The sequence below is a fragment of the Ammospiza caudacuta genome, chromosome Z (genome assembly GCF_027887145.1).
Source record: "Ammospiza caudacuta isolate bAmmCau1 chromosome Z, bAmmCau1.pri, whole genome shotgun sequence".
Taxonomy (NCBI): Eukaryota; Metazoa; Chordata; class Aves; order Passeriformes; family Passerellidae; genus Ammospiza; species Ammospiza caudacuta.
In genome coordinates, this window is record NC_080632.1 from 87,581,708 (window position 1) to 87,603,269 (window position 21,562).

Consider the following 21,562-nt stretch of genomic DNA (forward strand, 5'->3'; position numbering starts at 1 on the left):
GCAGGCCGTGAGGGCGCGGCGCCCCCTGGCGGCCATTTTGGGAAAGGGCAAGCGCGGGAATTTTGCGAAGGGAGACGCGATTTTAAATATCAAAATAAAACTTCAGCACTAGTTTCGTCATCAACTCGTTTTTTGATGACGTTATGGGGATGACTGATGTAAATTTTTGTCACCTTACTGAAACTATGCTTTTTAATAAAGTCGCGCCGTCGCGTACGGAAAAGAATTGTGAAATAAACCCTGAAGCCAAAAGGGGGGAAATAAGACATAAGTGCTTGTAACGACCACAAAATAAAACCAAAATTAAATCCAGGACTTTCTCCGACCCAATTTGCAGCGTCATTCCTGACAACTTCCCAACGTACTTTAGAACCCTGAGCAGCACACCCTTTCCTGCAGGCTCCCTGCCCCTCAGGAGACCATCCCTGAGGGCCACTTCATAATGTCACTTCAAGATGCCTCCTAATTCCGTTTTTCCTGCTAAACACCAGGAATATCCCCAGCACTTTACTCTCGCCTGTTCAAAAGCCTCGCAGTAATCGCTAACCAATGAATTAATTTTTAAAGCAAGTAATCACCGGTGGGCTCCCTGCGCTCCCTCAGCGTCACCCGGCGGTTTCCACGGCGGCGGCGCTTTGCCGTCAAGCGCGCCGGCCGGGGCTTTGCGCCAGTGTCGCGTGACGCGCTGTCATCCGGCCGCTGCCGCACCGAGCGCGGCGGGGCCGCGGCGCCCGGGACACCTGCGGGCCGGGACGGCCCCCGGCACCGACACCGGCACCGAGCAGGTGCGACAGGGACCGGGGCGGGAGAGCGGCTCGCTGCCGGCGGGAGCGCGGGGCCAGCCCGCGGCGCTCCGCAGGCCCCGCAGCATCCCCTGCGCCGGGAGCGCTGAGGAGGCTGCGGCAGCGGCCGGCGCGGGGACCCGGGCGGTCCGGGACCGACGCCCGGCTGGGCCGGAGCCCAGGGAGCCAGGGATCCCGGGACAGCGGTAACGGAGCGGGATGGGGTTTGGGATTCCGTCAGGGCTCACCTCAAAGCGAGCACCGGGTTATTAATGGATGGATGGAGGTTTCCATCGCTGCTAACGGAGAGGCTCCTGGCAGGAATGGATCCTCTGAGGGGTTTAAATGCCTTTTAATGCCGATTTCTTGCTACCTCGCAGCCTTGCCCGGGTTTATTTCCCTTTCCCGTGCCAGACCTGGTGCTCTTGGCACCCAGGGATGGGATTTGGGGTGCTCCAGCTGCTTTGGATAACTGTCCTTGGTGACAGTTCCAAACAGGAAAAATTACTGTGGCTTCAGTGTGTCATCAAATTAAGCACCAGGAAAACCTAACAAGTGGCTTCCGAAGGTGTTAATTAACTCGACTCTCGTGTCCCAAATTAGTGTTTTGTTCTGTCTCTAGGTTTGGAAGCTCCTGCATACCCAGGGAAGGTGTTCTCATTGTATTCTCCCTCCATCAATGGTCCCTTCTCTCTATCCCTAAGTAACAATTAGAAAGTCTAACCTGTCATTAAATGTAAAATCATTAGATTTTCCCAAAATGCATAAATAGCCCATTCATAGCTATGTTCTACTATTTAACACTGTTTAGTGCTATTTATTAGTATTTTGGGGGCAGATTATTGGAGTGTGCACACAAATCCTGTGATTAATTCTTTCCTCAATGGAAATACAAATGTTTGGGAAGAGCTGCTCTGGTGTAACAGAGGCGGGGTTAGTTTTGTTTTACCTCCTCCTCCCATGGGTTTGTTTTGTTTGGGGGCTTTTCTGTAAAAATCCACAGTGTGGATTTCTGGGTAGACAGCTTGAAAAGGGTTGGAGTCTTGGATTCAGTGTTTAACTCCTTGTACTTGAAAAATCAGTTTAGTGGCTTTACTGAAATAGGAACTGATCCGGGATTAAATGTGCCTAAGTCCCACCTTCAAGCAGAGCAGTTCAAAGAGTCACACATTAGTTAACATTTTTTGGTTCATTTCCTCATTTAAACAACTGCTTTCTGTTAAAATATTTTTAAAAATCCTGGTTTTGGGAAGGTGTTTTTGCACATCCCTGCATTTGTTCTGTTTATTGTACAATATTGTTATGTGTTTCCCACATCCCTGCATTTATTGTATCTTACTGTCTTATGATTAGAATTATTTCTATATTATTTATTTTTTATTATTTGCAAGGTTTTATGTGAGAAAATTTCAGGTGGAGGAAATAAATACAAGGATGACGTGTGTACATCCCTGTGTACATGGAATAACAGAATAATCTGCTTCATTGTGTTTTGGGAGGAAAACCAGGATTTTGGCACTTGTGGATAGACACAAATTTACCCCATGGAGACACAAATGTTACCAGGAGGAATTGTACTCGTGGCATCTCCATTTTGTGTTTCCAAGTTCCCTTTTCTGCAGGACCCAGAGGGTTTGGGGCAGTTCTGAGTGGTGGGAATTGCTGTGGGAGGATTCCCTGCCTGCTTTTGGGCCCCTTTGGCACTGGGACAGTGCTGATTTGCTCCTGTGCTTTGTCATCACTGATGTAAAAAAATGGAATTATTGATTGTTTTCAGACAAAAAGGCATTTTGGTGCTGCCAGGGGCTGCACTTGGTGTGTGCTGGGGCTGAGCTCTGGAACCCAAATTCCTGGGGAATTAGCATGTGGCTTTTCCTGAAAAGGAAGTTTTTTATGAAGGCCTTGCGCTGCCACAGTCACAAACTAGAAGGAAAGAGGTAGTTTCTGTTTTTCCTCTCTCTCCCAGAGCCTTGCTGTGAAATACTCTGAGACCTGGGCTTGAAGTGGGACTGTCAGGGGGTTGATAATGTGGTTTCTGCATGGAAAATCCCAAATCTCTTAGGGTTAGTTGTGTGCTAGTGCTCTTGTATGTTGTAATACCCTCCTGTATGTTCCTTTTGAAAATTCCCTTTATTCAGAGTGGGGTGGGTAGGAAGTGTTCAGAAGTGGCTCTAAATGCAGAATTGTTAAATACATGATATCAAGCAGCAATGCTGGGCCCCTAGCAGGGGACTTTCTGTATTTTATTAAAAATGCAGCTGTTTTGGACAGCCCTGTGACACAGGAACACTGTGACTTGTTCCCTGAGCTGGGAGCAGTGGGAAGGGATTTTTGTGTTGCTCATTGGTGTTTTTCAGCTCTGCTTTAGTCATTTCTGGTTTGTTTCCTCACAAAAATTGAGTGGGTATTTATGTTTGTGTGGGCGGTTTTGTTCTTGTTGTTGATATTTGCATTTTGGTCTGTTGCATCTGGACACTTTATTCCTGCTTTTATTCCATTTTTATGATGATTTCCCTGCAAATGAAGCCTGCTTTAATTGTAGCTCTTGGTTTGTTTAAAATGTTGTTTAAAATGCTGCATTAATTTCTCTTTCTGTGCTGTTATGGTCCAGACAGAGCAATTGATCCAGCATTGCATAACAATTAACTCTGCAGGGCCAGGTGTGGTTTGCAGTGTGCAGAAAGCCTGGATTTTTGCTCTTTATTGATCCTGATCATTACAAACGAGTTTTAATTTAATAGCTTTTAATGAAGATGGGCCAGTGGGCTGCCAGAAATGAGCTGCTTGCCTGGGAAGGGCCATTTGGTGTGGTATCAGTGATTTGGTGATGTGGATTTTGTGGAAACCCCAGAGCTGATCCCTGCCTTGCCAGGAGCCTCCCGGGAGCCATGTGTAATCCTTAGCCATTCATTACCCTGCCCTCGCTGGCTCCCTTCCCCCTTTTTTCCACAGACACAGTCACGTTCCAGTTCCCTGGCTGCACAGGGTGGCAGCGCTCATCACATGGAGTAACAACTCCTGTGCTTTTGCACGCATGAGAAATGACAGGGATTCCTGTTGGAATGGATCCGGGTGCTGGCACAGGTTGTGCAGCGCAGAGTGACCCTAATTTTGCTGTCATAACTCAGATTTATTCCCTCTGAAGTGCTGTGAAACAGGTTTACAGACCCATGAAAACTCAAGGTAGGAGAACGTGTATATAGCTATAAAAAATCCACAAAACCACACATATTTCATCCTCCTCTAAATCAGAGCTCTGCTTTGAGCCAGGGTGAGTTCAGAGCATAAACCTCCACAAGATAATCCACAAGGAGTGTTTGGTTATTAATTTAACAGGACCTTTTCACCGATAAGAAAACCTCCATTCTAACAGCATGGGCAGGCTGGGAATGTTGCTACCACAAACAGAGGGTTGTTGTGGGGTTTAAATCTTGTGCAAACTCAAGTGGGTTTTATTGCCACAACTTGAGTTGCTATTCCCAGTCATTGAGACCGTTTTGGCCCAGAGACAACTGAAATTCCACTGTGTTTTTTGTGTCAATATGTTCAGAATATCCGAAATGTTGCTGTAAAGATATTGCTGGACCCATTTCCTGCTGGAGAGTGGCCAGCATCCAGTTTGTCAGTGGATTATACAAGGTTGATTTCACCTAAGGCAGGATATTCCATATTCCAGCATGAATGTCTGTGTAGCAGGGACATAACAACATCAGGGGTACAAAAACTGCTTCAGCCTCAGGGTTTAAAACATTTGTAACTTCAAAATTACTCTAGAAAGAGGGATTCGGGCAAAAGTCCTTGTGTGCACAGGGGTGTGCTGTTTGGCCCCCAATTTTTACTCCTTTCCCTTTTGGTTTAAAGGATAATATTTTGGATTTTGGCCAGACTGCAGCCTTCCCCCACCACACCCTCAGAAAGTAAATAAACAGCAAAATTGCCTCATACCTGGGGGGTCATGTCTGTCTGTCCTTCTGCTGCTCCTCATCTGCTGCATCCCAAATGTGAGGGGAAAATGGTGGGAAACATGAGGGGACAGAATGGCAGAGATGGGAGGGGACAAGATGGCAGAAACATGAGGGGGAAAGATGGCAAAAACATGAGGGGAAAAGAGCAGAAAATGTGAGGGGAAAAGATGGCAAAAACATGAGGGAAAAAGAGCAGGAAACATGAGGGGAAAAGGGTGGAAAATGTGAGGGGAAAAGATGGCAAAAACATGAGAGGGAAAGGGTGGGAAACATGAGGGGAAAAGATGGCAGAAATCTGAGGGGAAAAGGGCAGGAAACGTGAAGGGAAAAGGGTGGGAAACCTGAGGGGATAGAATGGCAGAAACAGGAGGGGACAAGATGAAACATGAAAGGGAAAACATGAAGTAAAAAAGAATAGAATACATGAGGGGAAAAGAGCAGGAAACATGAGGGAAAAAGATGGCAAAAACATGAAGGGAAAAGAGCGGGAAACCTGAGGGGAAACGATGGCAAAAACATGAGGGAAAAAGAGCAGGGAATGTGAGGTGAAAAGATCAGGAAACATGAGGGGAAGAAATGGCAAAAACATGAGGGGGAAAGAGCAGGAAACTTCAGGGGAAAAGAGTGGGAAACATGAGGGGAAAAGATGGCAAAAACATGAGGGGAAAAGAGCAGGAAACGTGAGGGGGAAAGATGGCAAAAGCATGAGGGAAAAAAGAACAGGGAACGTGAGGGGAAAAGATGGCAAAAACATGAGGGAAAAAGAGCAGGGAATGTGAGGGGAAAAGATGGCAAAAGCATGAGGGGAAAAGAGCAAGAAACATGCAGGGGAAAGGGCGGAAAACCTGAGGGGAAAAGAGCGGGAAACCTGAGGGGAAAAAGAGCACGGAACATGAGGGGAAAAGGGTGGGAACTATGAGGGGACAGAACAGCGGAGACAGGAAGGGACAGGATAGTAGAAACAAGAAGGGAAAAGATGGCACAAACATGAGGGGAAAAGATAGAAAAACGTGAGCTGAAAAGATGGCAGACACCTGAGGGCAGGGAGCAGGCCTTGCTGATGCTGTTGCGCTGTTGGGTTGCAGGCGCGCAGTGGCCATGGCCGGTAACAGCCTGGTGCTGCCCATCGTGCTGTGGGGCCGGCGCGCCCCCACGCACTGCGTGTCCTCCCTGCTGCTCATCGATGGCTCCGTCATCGTCACCGGCTGCCACGACGGGCAGATCTGCCTCTGGGACCTGGCTGCTGACCTGCAGGTAATGGAGGCACCGTTCCCCCAGGCCTGTGCTCCCTGTCCCCCTGCTCAGGCAGCCGCTCTGCCCTGCCCTGCCCACAGCGCTGTCAGGGGTTACACAGAGGGGTTTTGCCTCTTGGGCTTCCTACAGGAGCAGCGCCTTGTTTAACTCATTCCAATTTCTTGGAGCCGCTCTAAACCAGTTGCTTTCTAGTTGAGCTGTTCAATATGGTGTTGTGAAAAGGAGTTCCTTCCCAATACCCCATCTGGCAGTGGGAAGGCATTCCCCCTTTCCCTGGCACTCTATTCCCTGTCCCAAACTCCTCTCCAGCTCTCTTGGAGCCCCTTTTGGCGCTGGAAGGGGCTCTGAGGTCTCCCCTTAGTTATGGATTTATGGGGAAAACTCTTAATCTGCAGCACAATCTTTTATATTTGGCCAAACTCAATTTAAATTGAATTGAGCCAAATTCAGCACTTGATTTGTAAATATTGAGAGGAGTTTGCAAAATGCTTTTTCCCCCCAAATTCTTATTCCTGTGTGGAGCAGAAAGTATTCCAAGATGATCCATCCAATGCTGTGTTAATTAAACGTGTGTGCACATATGAATGCATATATAACACATGAAGTAGGAAGCTGGGTTATGGATGTTCTGGTCATTTGTGTGATTTTGACTCCCTGTTTCCTTTCCCTGCTCCCAGATCAATCCCAGAGCTCTGCTCTTTGGTCATACAGCCTCAGTTACTTGTTTATCCAAGGCCTCAGCTTCCAGTGAAAAGCAATATATAGTGAGTGCATCAGAAAGTGGGTGAGTTTCTAAGTGTTTGTTATGTGCAATAATGGGAATTTGTGCCCAGTTTATCCATATATTCAACACTGTGTTTGATTTTTATCCTCAAGATAAAATTCCTCAGCAAATACATTTTACTTTTTGATTGGTTTTATGTATTAGTCAGACAGCGGCAGTTAAATGGTAGAAGCAGGTAGAAGGGGGTAGAAGCTGCTCAGATTCTGTAATTTATCCTCACAGGGAACAGGAGGTTGTGTGGATTTATGAGGACTGGAAAATCCAGTTGATTTTGAGTTTCTCTAAATACAACTGACCTAATCCCTGATAAATGGTTCCAGTGAAGTCCCCCCAGTGTGAAGGGTTTGAAGTGCTTGTTTTCCACGTGGTGTTTTCCCCGCGTTCCAGGGAGATGTGCCTGTGGGATGTGAACGATGGGAGGTGCATCGAGTTCACCAAGCTGGCCTGTGCACACACGGGCATCCAGGTGAGCGTGGGAGCACTGGCAGGGAGGGGAGTGTGCTCTGCAGGCAGCAGGGTGGGTCTGGGAGCACACCTCGGGGCCAGGATGGTTTGATGTCTGTCCTGCATGGATTCTAATCTGTGTTTGTTCCCGTCTCTGCAGGCAGCAGGGTGGGTCTGGGAGCACACCTCGGGGCCAGGATGGGTTTGGGAGCACACCTCAGGCCAGGATGGGTTAATCCTGCCCTGCATGGATTCTAACCCCTGTTTGCTCCCATCTCTGCAGTTCTATCAGTTCACAGTCGGCACGCAGCGGGAAGGGAGACTCCTGTGCCATGGACACTACCCTGAAATTCTGGTGGTGGATGCAACCAGCCTGGAGGTTCTCTACTCTCTGATATCCAAGATCTCTCCTGACTGGATCAGCTCCATGACCATCATCCGCTCCAACAGGACACAAGGTGATTGTTTCTCGTGGCAGGGACAGCTCCCACCGTCCCACGGCATCCAGCCTGGCCTTGGGCACTGCCAGGGGCAGCCACAGCTTCCCTGGGAATCCAGGTGGGGAGCTGTCTGTGCCTCAGGCTCACTGTGTGTTTCCCAGAGGACACTGTGGTGGCCGTGTCCGTGACTGGCATCCTCAAGGTCTGGATCATCACCTCGGAGGTCAGTCGCATGCAGGTAAGCACAGGCTGCTGCAGTAGTGCCACTTCTGGTGGGATGGAGGGTTCTGTCCCTCAAATTCTGCTGCTGATAGCCCTTTTTCCTATTCCAGTAGAAAATTACTGACTGGATTTTCCTTTACTGGTTTAAGTTGCCGCCAGAATTCCTAATACTTCTCAGAGAACTGATTTCCAAATGAAATGTAGGATTATGTCCAATTTTCCCAACTCTGTTTTTTATTTGTACCGTGTAGTGATTTGGGTTAATGTTTTACTGAGCAGACCATACAATTTTTAGGAATATTCATTATATGGCATTATCTCCAGCTCCCTGTTATTTGCCATTTCCTGGGTACTAATGAATAAAAGTCTTAAAGGAGATTTGCCCCATGTTTCAGGGGCAAATCAAGGTTTTTTTCATGGAAAATACATTAATCAGCTGAGGAAAAATCACCTTGTCTTTGGGAGTGACGGAGTGGGATGTGCTTCCCTGGCTGCAAGGTCAGCAGCACTAATCTGGGGAACCGGGGGATTAAGGCCCAGAGGGGACACCACGTGCTCTGCAGATCTGCTTAGGAGAGGCACGGAATAAAGCTGCTGCAGGGTTTGGGTGTTCCCCTGGCACCTGCAGCAGGGCCTGGCAGGGAGCAGGGGCTGAGGGCTGGCTCTGTGTGCCCCAGGACACCGCGCCGGTGTTTGAGGAGGAGTCCAAGCCCATCTATTGCGAGAACTGCCAGAGCATCTCCTTCTGCGCCTTCACGCAGCGCTCGCTCCTCGTCGTGTGCTCCAAGTACTGGAGGGTAAGGCACGGCCCCTCCCTCAGGACCCCCATTAAACGTCATGAGACATCCGTGTCTTAATCCAAGTCTCTTCAGTGTACCCCTACACTGAAATACACAAATATTCAATGTAAATATACATCTATTTAATGTATTCCTAGATATTTAACCCAAATCTCTGCCCGTGGGGAGGTTTGGAACAAAATGGCCCTAAATGTCTTCAACAATCCAAACCATTCCATGATTCTGTGATACTGAACCCAAAACCAGCTGCTGCCTGGGCATTTTAGTGTGTAATTAATTGGTTAATAACCACAGACTTTGTTTCCTCTCAGGTGTTTGATGCTGGAGATTATTCCCTCTTATGTTCAGTGCCCAGTGAAAATGAGCAGACCTGGACTGGTGGGGACTTTGTGGCAGCTGATAAAGTGATTGTATGGACAGAGGATGGACAGAGTTTCATCTATAAATTACCAGCCAGGTACTCAACAGAAAAATACCCCCTTTGTTTAATTTTGGATTGATTTGAATTGAGTTTTTTGAAGAGCTACTGAAATATTGGTCCAGTAAGGGAAGATGTGTAAATATAAAGCTATAAAATTAATTCAAAATTTGGCATCAAAGAGGTTAAAAATGACAGGAGTAAAATCAAAGACTTTCCTTCTGATATCTTCATGATGTGATTTTTCTGGGTAGTGACAGTGTTTTATCTTGGGTATTCCCACATAAATCATGTGGGAACTCCTTCCTTGCCCTCGTGTGATCAGAGCATGGGGATAGGAGCAGCCCCCATGTCCTGCTGTGGGAATCACTCTGTAAATGCAAGGAATGTTATTATTACAAATGTATTATGTCCTTTCTATGTTCCCAGCTGCCTCCCAGCCAGCGATTCGTTCCGCAGGGATGTGGGGAAGGCAGTGGAGAACCTGATCCCACCGTTGCTGTACAGCGTGTTGGACAGAGCAGAGAAACAGGTACATCTCTTTAGGGGCTGTGTCGGGTTTGTCCTGCTTTGAAGGGAGGGAAGCTTCGAGCTGGGCACGTGCTTTGTGCCTGCTCTGAGCTGGTTCCTTATCTTTCCAACAGCTCCTGATATGCCCTCCAGTGACTCGCTTCTTCTGTGGCCAGAGGGAGTTCTCCTACAGGCTCCTGATCCAAGGGGACTCCTCGGGGAGGCTGTGCATTTGGAGCGTGCCCGACAGCCTGGACCAGCAGGAGGGTGCAAAAGGTGCCTCGGTCATAGCCAGGTCCTTGTGCTTTCTGTGTGTTTGTGCTGAGCTGGATGAGGGTGCAAAAGGTGCCTCAGTCATAGCCGGAGCTTGGTGCTTTCTGTGTGTTTGTGCTGGATGAGGGTGCAAAAGGTGCCTCGGTCATAGCCAGGTCCTTGTGCTTTCTGTGTGTTTGTGCTGGATAAAGCTATGCTGGTTCTCCCACAGATCACAAAGTTGGGGTTTAATTGTCACCTCCTTGCAGGAATTGTAACTTCACCTTATCAGATATGTTCAAAATCTTAATTAGCATTACTGTAGTGACTCCATTCCCAGTAGAGAATCCCACAGTGGGTTGGGGAGACGTTAACCATCCAATTGCATCTCCCAGCCCCTCCCAGCTCATGCCTGTATTCCCCGCCTGTCCCAGGCCTGCAGGCAGCCACGTCCAGGTCCCTGCAGGAGGCCTTTGACCAGCTGAGCCCGCGGCCCGCGGGCATCATCGACCAGCTGAGCATGGTGGCCAACGCCAGCGAGCCCCTGCGCGTCACCGCCAGCGTCTACATGCCGGCCCACGGGCGGCTCGTGTGCGGCCGCGAGGACGGCAGCATCGTCATCGTGCCCGCCACGCAGACCGCCATCGTGCAGCTGCTGCAGGGCGAGCACATGCTGCGCCGAGGTACGGCCATGCAGGGGTGGAAACTCAGCAATCTGCTGCCATCGTGCAGCTGCTGCAGGGCGAGCACATGCTGCGCCGAGGTACGGCCATGCAGGGGTGGAAACTCAGCAATCTGCTGCCATCGTGCAGCTGCTGCAGGGGCAGCACATGCTGCGCCGAGGTACGGCCATGTGGGAACAGCATGAACCCACAAACCTGCTGCCATCGTGCAGCTGCTGCAGGGCGAGCACGTGCTGCGCCGAGGTACGGCCATGCAGGGGTGGAAACTCAGCAATCTGCTGCCATCGTGCAGCTGCTGCAGGGCGAGCACGTGCTGCGCCGAGGTACGGCCATGCAGGGGTGGAAACTCAGCAATCTGCTGCCATCGTGCAGCTGCTGCAGGGAGAGCAGCGGGAACCCCACAAACCTGCTGTGCTCTCTGTGCTGGCAGTCCCTGCAGCTGCCCAGCCAGGCCAGGTGAATTTGGGTGTTTCTGCGGGGGTTTGAGGTGCAGGAGCAAAGATAAGGCAAGGGAGCATCTCCTGTGCTGTCCGGGATTGTTCCAGTAGAAATCTCAGTGGGGAAACCTGCCAGGGTTCCTGGTGGGATCCCTGTGCTGTGCTTGGGTGTGGGGGTTCCATATGGCATTACCTTCATAGTTTGGGGTCTGAGTGCAGAACAAACACTTGACGCAGAGATTCAGTTGTCTGTTGAATCTCTATTTCCCTCTCTTTCCTGTGCTTTTGTCCCCTGGCAGGCTGGCCCCCTCACAGGACGCTGCGAGGCCACCGGAACAAGGTGACGTGCCTGCTGTACCCTCACCAGGTGTCCTCCCGCTACGACCAGAGGTACCTCATCTCGGGAGGGGTGGACTTCTCCGTCATCATCTGGGACATCTTCTCGGGAGAGATGAAACATATCTTCTGTGTGCACGGCGGAGAGATCACCCAGCTGCTGGTTCCACCAGAAAACTGCAGCGTGAGTGCTCCAGGATAACCCTCAGTGCTCCTCAAGAGTGGGAATGCAACAAGGAATGCTGGGGATGCATCACGGACCCAGTCTGCAAGAGCTTCACAAAGAGGAGCTTGGTTATTCTGTCATTTATGGTTTCTTCCACCATGTTTTAATTCTATAAAGGGTTGAAAATAGGGGCTTTATTAAAGCTATTAAAAATAGGTTTTAGAGACAATCTTGCCTCTTGAAACTTAATAAATAGCATTTAATGAACAAAGTGACATTGACTGGAAACTCTGCGGTTTGCTTAGCAGAATGGGGTTTAATACCCATTTCTCTTTGTGATGTGCAAAGGATGGATTAAAGGGAATTTCTGGGAATTCTGTTCCCCGTGACCCCAGTGAGTTTGAACATTGGTATAGATGCCTGAGTCTGGTCACCCTGCTCGGCCCAGTGGGGGAAAGGTTTTAACACCAACTCTGCACAATGATCAATCTGTTTCTCTTTCCCTCCCCAGGCCCGAGTGCAGCACTGCGTGTGCTCTGTGGCCAGCGATCACTCGGTGGGGCTGCTGAGCCTCAGGGAGAAGAAGTGCATCATGCTGGCGTCCCGGCACCTGTTCCCCATCCAGGTGATCAAGTGGAGGCCAGCTGATGACTACCTGGTGGTGGGCTGCTCCGACGGCTCCGTGTACGTCTGGCAGATGGACACCGGTGAGCTCAGACATCCTGCCTGATCCCTTTTCATGGATAGAAATATGGATCTGAAATATGGAAATATGGATCTGCTCCTAGTGCTGTCAGAGCTGACTGAGGGATGTAGGAGCGATGGGGGTAGGACAGAGGTGAGAGATCTCTGGAGCCAGGTCATGGGGTTTATTGCAAAGGGCCCTGCTGGGAGTTGCCAGCCACAGCTCAGAGCAGGCTCCAGAGAAGTAAAGAGAGTGGGAAAGAGGATGAGAGAGCGAGGTTCCCATTACAATGCTATGAATCTTCTTCTGTGCTGAATATTCTAATTCTCACTAGTACAATACACAAATCCTACAGCATTTGCATACAGCCTATAAGAATCATTCCGTTACCATGCTGTGTTACATTTTAAACCCTAAAAACTCCTCTTTGGGCCCCTTCTGCCAAGCTATAGGGGCTGCTCTGACCCTTGGGCCTGTCTGCAAGCAGAGGGTGTTGTTCCATCAAAAGGGGATTACCTTCAGCCGGCCACACCATTGTTTTCCAGTTGTTCAGTAACTGAGGGATCTCAAACCTGGCTTTCATCTCAATCTCACTTATAGTTCCCATATTCTCACAATCTTTTGCCAGCCAATCATATGTATAAGGCTTTCCTGTTTCATCTACCCAGCAGAGGGAGAATTCAAACACTTTGGCACATTTCTATGAGGAGCTTCATACTGGGGGGTTTGTGACCCTCATGGGAACAGGGAATTCCATCCTTTCAGAGCCCAGCTGAAGCACAGAGGTTACCTGTCACCCCCAGGTGTCCGTGCCCTGTGCCATGTGGATGCTGAGCTGTCCCTGTCCCCGCTGCAGGGGCTCTGGACCGCTGTGTGATGGGGATCACGGCCGTGGAGATCCTGAGCGCGTGTGACGAGGCCGTGCCGGCGGCCGTGGACACGCTCAGCCACCCCGCCGTCAACCTGAAGCAGGCCATGACCCGCCGCAGCCTGGCCGCCCTCAAGAACGTGGCCCACCAGAAGCTGCAGACCCTGGCCACCAACCTGCTGGCCTCCGAGGCCTCCGACAAGGTGCGTGGGCTGTGTTCATAAAAAGAGCTGAAATACGGGAAGTTTCTGTCATTTTAACCAGCAGGTTCTCAGCCAGAGCAACACAAACACGGTGCTTCCCCAGTTTATGTTGCTGTTCGTGTCCTACTCTCTGGTTGGGTTCCAGAGTCTGGAATCATGCAGTGCTTTAGTCTGGAAAAGCCCTCTAAAATGAAGTCCAAGCTTTAATCCCCCCTGCCCTGGGTTTGGCCAGCCCATTCCATGAGGAGCTGTTCCCCATATCCAGCCCAGAGCTCCCCTGGCACAGCTTGTGGCCAGCAGAGAGCAGCAGAGCTCCATTCCCAGCTTCTCCATGCGTCCCTTCCTGTGCCTTCTGTTGGGAGAGAAATCTGTGAGTGATGTGGTGAGAACATTCCTTAGAGGATCACCAGCAGCATGTTTCCATTAAAAAATGTCTGCTCAGGGTCTCTGCTGCTGCTCTGCTGGATCCAGGCAGAACTGGGAATGTTGCATTTGTTCCTGCAGGGTTTTATGTGTGGGCTCCTCATGCAGTGAGGGTGCTGGGAATGAAGGGCTTAGGGAGATTAATGCTTCAAAGCTGATGTTCATGTTCTGGTTTCCAGTCTCCTTTCTGACATCCTTCGGCTTTTTCCCTTCATTCCCTGGTTCCTCCCTTTTTTCCCCTTGGGAGGGAGAAGATGGGCTGAAGGGGAGTGACCAAGGGGTGCAGTAATTGCAGGTCTGGGTGACTCTGAGCAGCTGCTTTCCCAAAGCCCTATATTGATTCCATAGTTCACCCCCCAAATATGAAACATTTAATATGTTTTAAGCTTAATAACAATATTGCTGTTGCTTGGAGCATAGCTGCACTGTCCCAGGGTTCAGGAGAAGGAAGTGTGAGCTTGTGTCTCTCCTGGAGAGCTCTGTTTATCCATAAACACCTGGCAGTGGGGTTTCTGTGGTTAGTGGGTGTGTTTCAGACCTGCCTCTGTGGTGAATTCCCTTTGCCCTGCTGTTCCAGGGGAATTTGCCCAAGTACTCGCACAACTCGCTGATGGTGCAGGCCATCAAGACGAACGTGACGGACCCGGACGTGCACGTGCTGTTCTTCGACGTGGAGGCGCTGATCATCCAGCTGCTGACGGAGGAGGCGGCGCGGCCCAGCGCGGGCGCCGCGTCCCCGGAGAGCGCGCAGAGAGCGCCCGGCGCCGCCGACAAGGGCGGCTCCTTCCTGGCCGGCAAGCGCGCCGCCGTGCTTTTCCAGCAGGTCAAGGAGACCATCAAGGAGAACATCAAGGAGCACCTGCTGGACGATGAGGACGAGGATGAGGAGGCGGCGAGGCAGAGGAGGGAGGACGGCGACCCGGAGTACCGCTCCAGCAAGTCCAAGCCGCTGACTCTGCTGGAGTACAACCTGACCATGGACACGGCCAAGCTCTTCATGTCGTGCCTGCACGCCTGGGGGCTGAACGCGGTGCTGGACGAGCTGTGCCTGGAGCGCCTGGGCATGCTGAAGCCGCACTGCTCCGTGTCCTTCGGCCTCCTGTCGCGGGGCGGCCACATGTCCCTGATGCTGCCCGGCTACAACCAGCCCGTGGGCAGGGCGGCCCTGCAGGAGCCGGGCAGGAAGATGTCGGTGACAGAGGGCCTGGGCAAGGGCACCTACGGCGTGTCGCGGGCCGTCACCACGCAGCACCTGCTGTCCGTCATCTCGCTGGCCAACACGCTCATGAGCATGACCAACGCCACCTTCATCGGGGAGCACATGAAGAAAGGGCCCAGCAGGTGGGGGAACGCTGCCATGGCCTGGCAGGACCCTCTGGGGTGCAGGGTTTGGTGTGGTTTGGTTGTTGGTGGGTGCGTGGATGCCATTGATCTGTGTCTCCATTTAGGCCACCCCGGCCGGGCACCCCTGAGATGGCCAAGGTGAAGCCGCCCCCTCCCGTGGCCAGCCATGCAGCACAGGGGCAAATCAAACAAGGTAAAACCGCTTTTTTTGCAACCCTTGATTCTGTTATTGCAGCTCATTGCACTGAGTTTAACACCTTGTTACCAAGAAATTACTGCATGGGAGGACACAGTAATGCAGTGTTAATGTCCATGAAGTTACTGGGCATTAGGACTGGTTTAGGAGCCAGTACAAGATGCTGACTCTGCCTTGACATCATCATTCCTGTTTCAAGTGCTCCCACACATTCTGGCTCTGAGGAGGCCTTAAAACCTGCAGCTCAAGGCTCTGCAGACTCATCCCAAAGTGTTCCTGTGGGAATGGTCCCAGCTCGGTGCCAGGATCACTCCTTGGCTGGTTGGAGCTCCTCACGTTGGAACAGAGTGAGCAGCTCCAGCAAAACCAGGCAAAAACCTCTGGAGTGAGGCTTTAGTTTCAGCCTGGGTGGGTTTGTGCAGCTATCATTTCTGGTTTCCCTAAATTTGATGCAAGTGGGGTTGGGAAGGGGTTTGCTCCAGCCACTCTGTGCCCCCCACCCTGGTGGGGTGGAAGGCCTGGAGAAAAGGTTTTTGTGTCCTTCAGGCTTGTTGGCATTTCTGTGGTAAAGAGTTGCATTTTTGCCTAGAGGCCCATTTAGAATGAAGTTAAATTCAGGCAGCCCTCAGGAATTCATCCTGGACATCCTGGAGGGACAGATGGGGCAGCTCGGGCTGATTGAGGTTAATTTTCTGGCCTTTGGTGCACAGCTTCCAAATCTGTGCAAATGTGGGAAAAGCACAAGAAGAAGCAGCAAAATTCCTGGGTTTCTAACTTACACTCAAGCAAGAAGTCAAACCAAAGCCACCTGCCTAAAAACATATTTGAAATCACTTGATTTAGATGTATTTTGGTCTTTTCAAAACATCCCAGTTTCTGTCACTGTCTCCATGTTCCTCTGCAGCTGCATGTCTGCCTCTTCCTTCTTGGAAAACCTGGAATTCTCATTAAGTTGGTTATTATTTTGAGTTGGATGTTATTTTGAAGCCGAGTTTTATTTTTAAGTTTAATATTTAAGTTGAAGATCATCCCCTTGTTTTCCATTCTCCAGTGATACTAACCCGTTTTTCTGCTGCTGCTCTCCTCACTTCCCTCTTTTTTTTTTCTCTCTCTTTTTATTTCTTCTTCTTTCCTCTGCAAGTTGCTCCTGCTGCTGCTTCCAGCACGGAATCTGGGCACTCTGACACTTCTGCTTTCCATTCCTGTTTCTTAGTCAACGAAGGTATTTCCTTCCTCACTTTTCTACTTGGCCTTTACTTCAGCCAAAACCCCTCCTCATTGTTCTTTTTATTTGATTTTTGAGGGAATTCTTTGAACATGGGCTACCTGGGGTAGGTTTCCCTGTTGGGGAAGCCTTAAATCTGAGTTTTGGTGCTGATGGAGATTTGAATTGAATACTGGACATACATTGAATAGAATATGGGACATTTTAATTTGAACTCTGGATTTCTCTCCTGGTTTTACCTGCACAGAGCTGTAGTAGGAATGCACCTGGATTAAGTGTGCTGAAATAAAGAATTTAGTTGGAAAATAAGGACAGCAGTGTGCTAGTAAGGATAAACTGTGCTTGGATCTGTTTGCACAAGTTTAACCGAGGATGAGTTTGTGCAATGTGAGCAGAGGTGGACGTGGCTGGGCTGGGCTGGATGATGCTCAGGTCCCGTTCTGGATGATTTTGGGGTTCATTTCTGTGCTCCCCAGGCTGGAGCCAGCTGGCTGCCATGCACTGCGTGATGCTGCCCGACCTGCTGGGGCTCGAGAAGTTCCGGCCGCCCCTGCTGGAGATGCTGGCCCGGAGGTGGCAGGATCGCTGCCTGGAGGTGAGGCCAGCCCTCTGCTTTTTATTATGATTACTATTACCATTATCATTATCATTATTATTATTTACTGTTGCTCATCATTATTTCTGCTGTTGCCATTATTATTTCTACTGCAAGAAAAAAAGAGTAACAACAAAAGCAGGTTTGAGTCCAACAAAGCATAATTACTTGTTAATATGAGAGCCCTTTTGACTCTTTTTTGTCTTTTAAATATCATGCTGCACAAGTTTAAAATTGAATGTTTTCCAACATCCTTCTCCCTTAGTAAAAGGCTTTTAAGGGATACAGCTTGGGTAGTGCAAGGGCTGCACCCCTGATGGACTCCAGGTCACAGATTTTCACACTTTTATAAGTTTTGCTCCATTTCCATGTTGGGGTTCATTGTCCAATTCCATATCCAGGCTGTGCAGTCCCATCTTCCTAGATTGCTCTCCTCAATTCCCTGTTGTTTGTGCTTTATGGACTGAAGCTGCAACACTGTCAGTGCTGGTTCTGGGCTGGAGAAGGATTGTTTAGTGTGACTAAACTGTGAGGAGAACTTGCCAACACTTTATAAGAAATTCAGAGTTACACACCAATGCAGTGCAGAATGTGGAAAAGATGAAAGCTAAAACTGAAGGCATCAGAACTGTGCTTGTGCTGCAGGGGCTGCTGCTGGAGCAGTTCCCAGTTAATCCCAGTTCAACTCTCGGGAATGGCACTAAGGCTCGGTGCTGTGTGCTGTCCCCGCAGGTGTGGGAGGCGGCGCAGGCGCTGCTGCTGGAGCAGTTCCCAGTTAATCCCAGTTCAACTCTCGGGAATGGCACTAAGGCTCGGTGCTGTGTGCTGTCCCCGCAGGTGCGGGAGGCGGCGCAGGCGCTGCTGCTGGCGGAGCTGCGCAGGATCGAGCAGGCGGGCCGCAAGGAGACCATCGACACCTGGGCCCCGTACCTGCCCCAGTACATGGACAGCGTCATCTCCCGTGAGGAGCCCCTGGCACTGCCCTCGCCTGGGAAACGGGGGCACAGGGCCTGGGAACACCTTAGGGACAGTCAGTCATTGAGGGACGGGGCCCTGGGAACCCCACTTTCCTGGTTATCCATTGAGGGACAGGGTCTTGGGAACCCCACATTGCCTGTCATCCATCCTGGGAAAGGGTTTAGGAACCCCACATTCCCAATTATCCATTGAGGGAACCCCACATTCCCAGTTATCCACTGAGGGAACCCCATATTCCCAGTTATCCATCCTGGGAACCCCACATTCCCAGTTATCCACTGAAGGAGCCCCATATTCCCAGTTATCCATTGAGGGAACCCCACATTCCCAGTTATCCACTGAAGAAGCCCCACATTCCCAGTTATCCACTGAAGGAGCCCCACATTCCCAGTTATCCACTGAAGGAGCCCCATATTCCCAGTTATCCACTGGGGGAACCCCACATTCCCAGTTATCCATCCTGGGAACCCCACATTCCCAGTTACCCTCTGAGGGAGCCCCACATTCCCACTCATCCATCCTGGGATGAGATTCTCCCTGCAGCGAGAGCATTTCCAGGAGCTTTTTTCCCTGAAAATGGTTTCTCATTCATGTTCCCCATGTTGCCAAGTCCCTGATGTTGTGTCGGGTTGTTCTGCAGCTGGAGTGACCACAGAGGCCCTCCAGGGTGCAGGTGCCCCCCCAGAGCCCTCAGGGGCTGAGGCCAAGGTCCAGGAGGAGGAGCACGACCTGGTGGACGATGACATCGCTGCAGGTGAGCCCTCACATCATTAATGTCACCGGGATAATTAATGTGCTTCATTAATGCTCTCACACCTGCCCACAGCCAGCAGCAGCCCTTCAGAAATAAAGGATCTCTGTGCTTGTCTGCCATTCTCTGTAATTGTTCCCCAAATCATCTATTCTGGTGGGGGATCTGATCGAAGGGGGCTGAATTTTGGGTTCAGGGGGATACACTGAGGTTTGTACTGGGAGAAGAGAGGCAAAAATAAGAATTTTTTCCTCAATAGGATCTTTTCCAACTTGGGATTCCCCAAAAGCTTCCACTTATCAAGATCATTTCTTAAAAGGATTTGCACCTCAGAACTTAGGGAGAGTGAAACATCTTAGCTGAAAATCCTTAATACACTCCAGTGGTTTTTACTTAGAAAATTTGGGCTTTCCTCAAATCTCCTTTTAATGCCGGAAAGGCTTTTTTGGGTAACTAAAAACAGACCAAATGTTTGTTTAAATAATTCACACATGGGCAGCAGCATTTTTTCCCAGTTGAGCATAAATTCTCCTGGCTCCAGTGATCAGAATTTGAGAATTTGGTGAATTGGCTTATATTATATGTAATATATGCCAATTATATATTATATATGTTAATATGTATAATATATATTTGGTATAATTATATTGGATATAATTGGACATATTATAACATATATTTGGTATATAATACATATACCCTATATATATATTATATATTGGGTATATTTTGAATTGTGTAAATTACAGACTTTCTGATTTTGGGTAACCTCCAATGAATTCCAAAGTGATTTGTTATTTGTTCTGTGTGATAGTACAACTGTTTTACTTGGAGAAATCAAATATTTCAGAGGGAAACCCTGTAACAAATGTGCTGTTTTAATTTGAGTTGCTCCTGTTGAGCTTGTAGCAGTGTGAATTTTAATAACCTGGATTCCTGCATTTTCCTTTTGGGATAGTTTCCTGAGCTCCAAGACTGCTGGCATTAAATCACTTCTGAAATGGTATTTTTTGATTTGTGGGTCCATTTTTGTGGGTGAATGTTTGTAGGTAAATTGATGCCAATGAGTCTGAAGCTCCACAATCCCATTCCTGCCCATCAGCAGTCTGGTGGAAGTGTGTGTTCTATATCTTTCTTTAATTTTATTTTGGCTGGAATTTGGGCTGCAACTACTCCAAATTCTTACTCATCAATATTTGTTCCAAGTGATCCTGTTGGGAAGTTGTCACTAAATTTCAAATCCAGTATTAAATATCATTGGTCTACAGACTCTTATATGTTGAGATCCCATTAACAATAAACAGATCTTTAAAAAATTGAGATTCTCATCCCTTAAATGAGGGAAGTGTTGATGGATGGGCCCAGTGCTTTGAAGCCTGGCCAGAAGGTGCCTGAAATTGCCCGTGTGAGCAGCACAGGATCCATTTTGTCTCTGCCTGTTTCCCTGGAAGAGGCTGCAGCATCCTCACCCATTTTGCGTTCCCAGACGCTGCAGCAGCTGCACAGTGAAACATTCCCTCAGAAAAGGGAGCAGGAAATTCCACTGAACTGCGGCAGACGGGAATGGCTGCACAAATGCTCATTTTACATGTAGAAAAGCACATCTACCTGCAATTAAAGGAATTAAGCTGTAATTTCTAATGCATGACAACTCCAGCACTTAAGGAGCTCAGCCGTTAAATTATTCCCAATTTAGAATTTCAGATATTCCAGAGCACTGATTGTTTTATTAGAAATGAGGAATGGGCAGTGAATTATGATGGCAGACATAACAGAGGATGGGCTGTGGGGGAGAAATTCCCAAATTCTCCAGGCACCCAGCTCCCTGCCAGGCTGCCGTTCTCTGTGGAGCCAGCAGAGAGAGCTGTGCATCTGGGAATGGCCCCAGGTTTTGTAAAATACTCTCCCGTTCCTGCGTTTCCCTTGTGGGCACTGTCACCGGCATTCCTGAACAATATTTTCACTCCTGATTATTGGGAGAGAGCCCTCACAACTCTGTGTGTGTGTTGAGCCAATAATTTCTCCATGTGAAATGTCTGTTCCCAGTATTCCTGTGTTTCCAGGTGGTCGTTATGCATGTGAGTGCTGAGCCTGGTGCAAGTGCTGAGTAGCTACACCCCGGAGTAGGCCATGCCCAGGGGGTTCCCAGGGCTGTCCAGGGCAGGGCTTTGGGCTCAGGCTGGGTTTTGGGGTGGGTTCCTGGCTCTGCAGTGCCCCTCTCCTTAACCCACACCCGTGGATCCCTGTGCAGCTCACCCTGGAGAATCTCCTGGGCCTTTAATCCTTTTATTGTAAGCTGGGCTGGAATTAATTTCCCAAAGAAGTGTGCAAAGCCAATTAAGGGGAGCTGGGGAGCCACGTGCTGCTGGCTGTTAAGTGCAGCAGCCACAGCCTGCAAACCAGGGAGGTTTGGGCACTTCCCCCCTGCTTCCATCACCCTGGGCTCTAGGGCTTGCAGTGGGATACTGAGGATTGTTCTGTCATTCCATCAGGCTGAACTGGGATTTTTCTAGCTGCAATCCCAGTGGTTTTTGTCCTCCTGGCAGCCCAGCTTGTGTTTTCCTCACGGAGCCATTGAGGTTATTAATTTTCTGCCTGTGATAGGTGATCAAGGGCCCTGTCAGGAAAATGGATCTGCGTGTCAGCCCGGGCTGTGATTAACGGGGCACGCAGCATGGGGACAAAATACCAAATGGGCACAGCCAGATGAAATCCCCTCTTCCAGGTGTGCTTCCAGAGGGGATGCTGCTGGGTCTGAGGCTTGGCTTGGTCAGTCTGGAATTTCTTGGAGTTTGGGGCAG

The 21,562-nt window shown here is 49.6% G+C and overlaps 1 protein-coding gene across 1 annotated transcript in view; it reads left to right on the top strand.

The window, feature by feature from the left end:
* The first annotated feature begins 757 nt into the window (after positions 1 to 757).
* Positions 758 to 21,562, top strand: part of WDR7 (WD repeat domain 7) — a 36,826-nt gene continuing 16,021 nt past the window's right edge. Inside the window, exons 1-20 of the mRNA XM_058823382.1 lie at positions 758 to 785; positions 5,833 to 6,001; positions 6,679 to 6,785; positions 7,173 to 7,251; positions 7,513 to 7,687; positions 7,831 to 7,907; positions 8,569 to 8,688; positions 9,003 to 9,148; positions 9,539 to 9,641; positions 9,754 to 9,895; positions 10,306 to 10,554; positions 11,291 to 11,511; positions 12,005 to 12,200; positions 13,035 to 13,249; positions 14,250 to 15,013; positions 15,121 to 15,209; positions 16,354 to 16,434; positions 16,914 to 17,032; positions 17,870 to 17,993; positions 18,651 to 18,764. Of these exons, the coding sequence (XP_058679365.1) occupies positions 5,846 to 6,001; positions 6,679 to 6,785; positions 7,173 to 7,251; positions 7,513 to 7,687; positions 7,831 to 7,907; positions 8,569 to 8,688; positions 9,003 to 9,148; positions 9,539 to 9,641; positions 9,754 to 9,895; positions 10,306 to 10,554; positions 11,291 to 11,511; positions 12,005 to 12,200; positions 13,035 to 13,249; positions 14,250 to 15,013; positions 15,121 to 15,209; positions 16,354 to 16,434; positions 16,914 to 17,032; positions 17,870 to 17,993; positions 18,651 to 18,764 (3,277 nt within the window). The 5' untranslated portion in view covers positions 758 to 785; positions 5,833 to 5,845. The remainder of the gene's footprint in view (positions 786 to 5,832; positions 6,002 to 6,678; positions 6,786 to 7,172; positions 7,252 to 7,512; positions 7,688 to 7,830; positions 7,908 to 8,568; positions 8,689 to 9,002; positions 9,149 to 9,538; positions 9,642 to 9,753; positions 9,896 to 10,305; positions 10,555 to 11,290; positions 11,512 to 12,004; positions 12,201 to 13,034; positions 13,250 to 14,249; positions 15,014 to 15,120; positions 15,210 to 16,353; positions 16,435 to 16,913; positions 17,033 to 17,869; positions 17,994 to 18,650; positions 18,765 to 21,562) is intronic.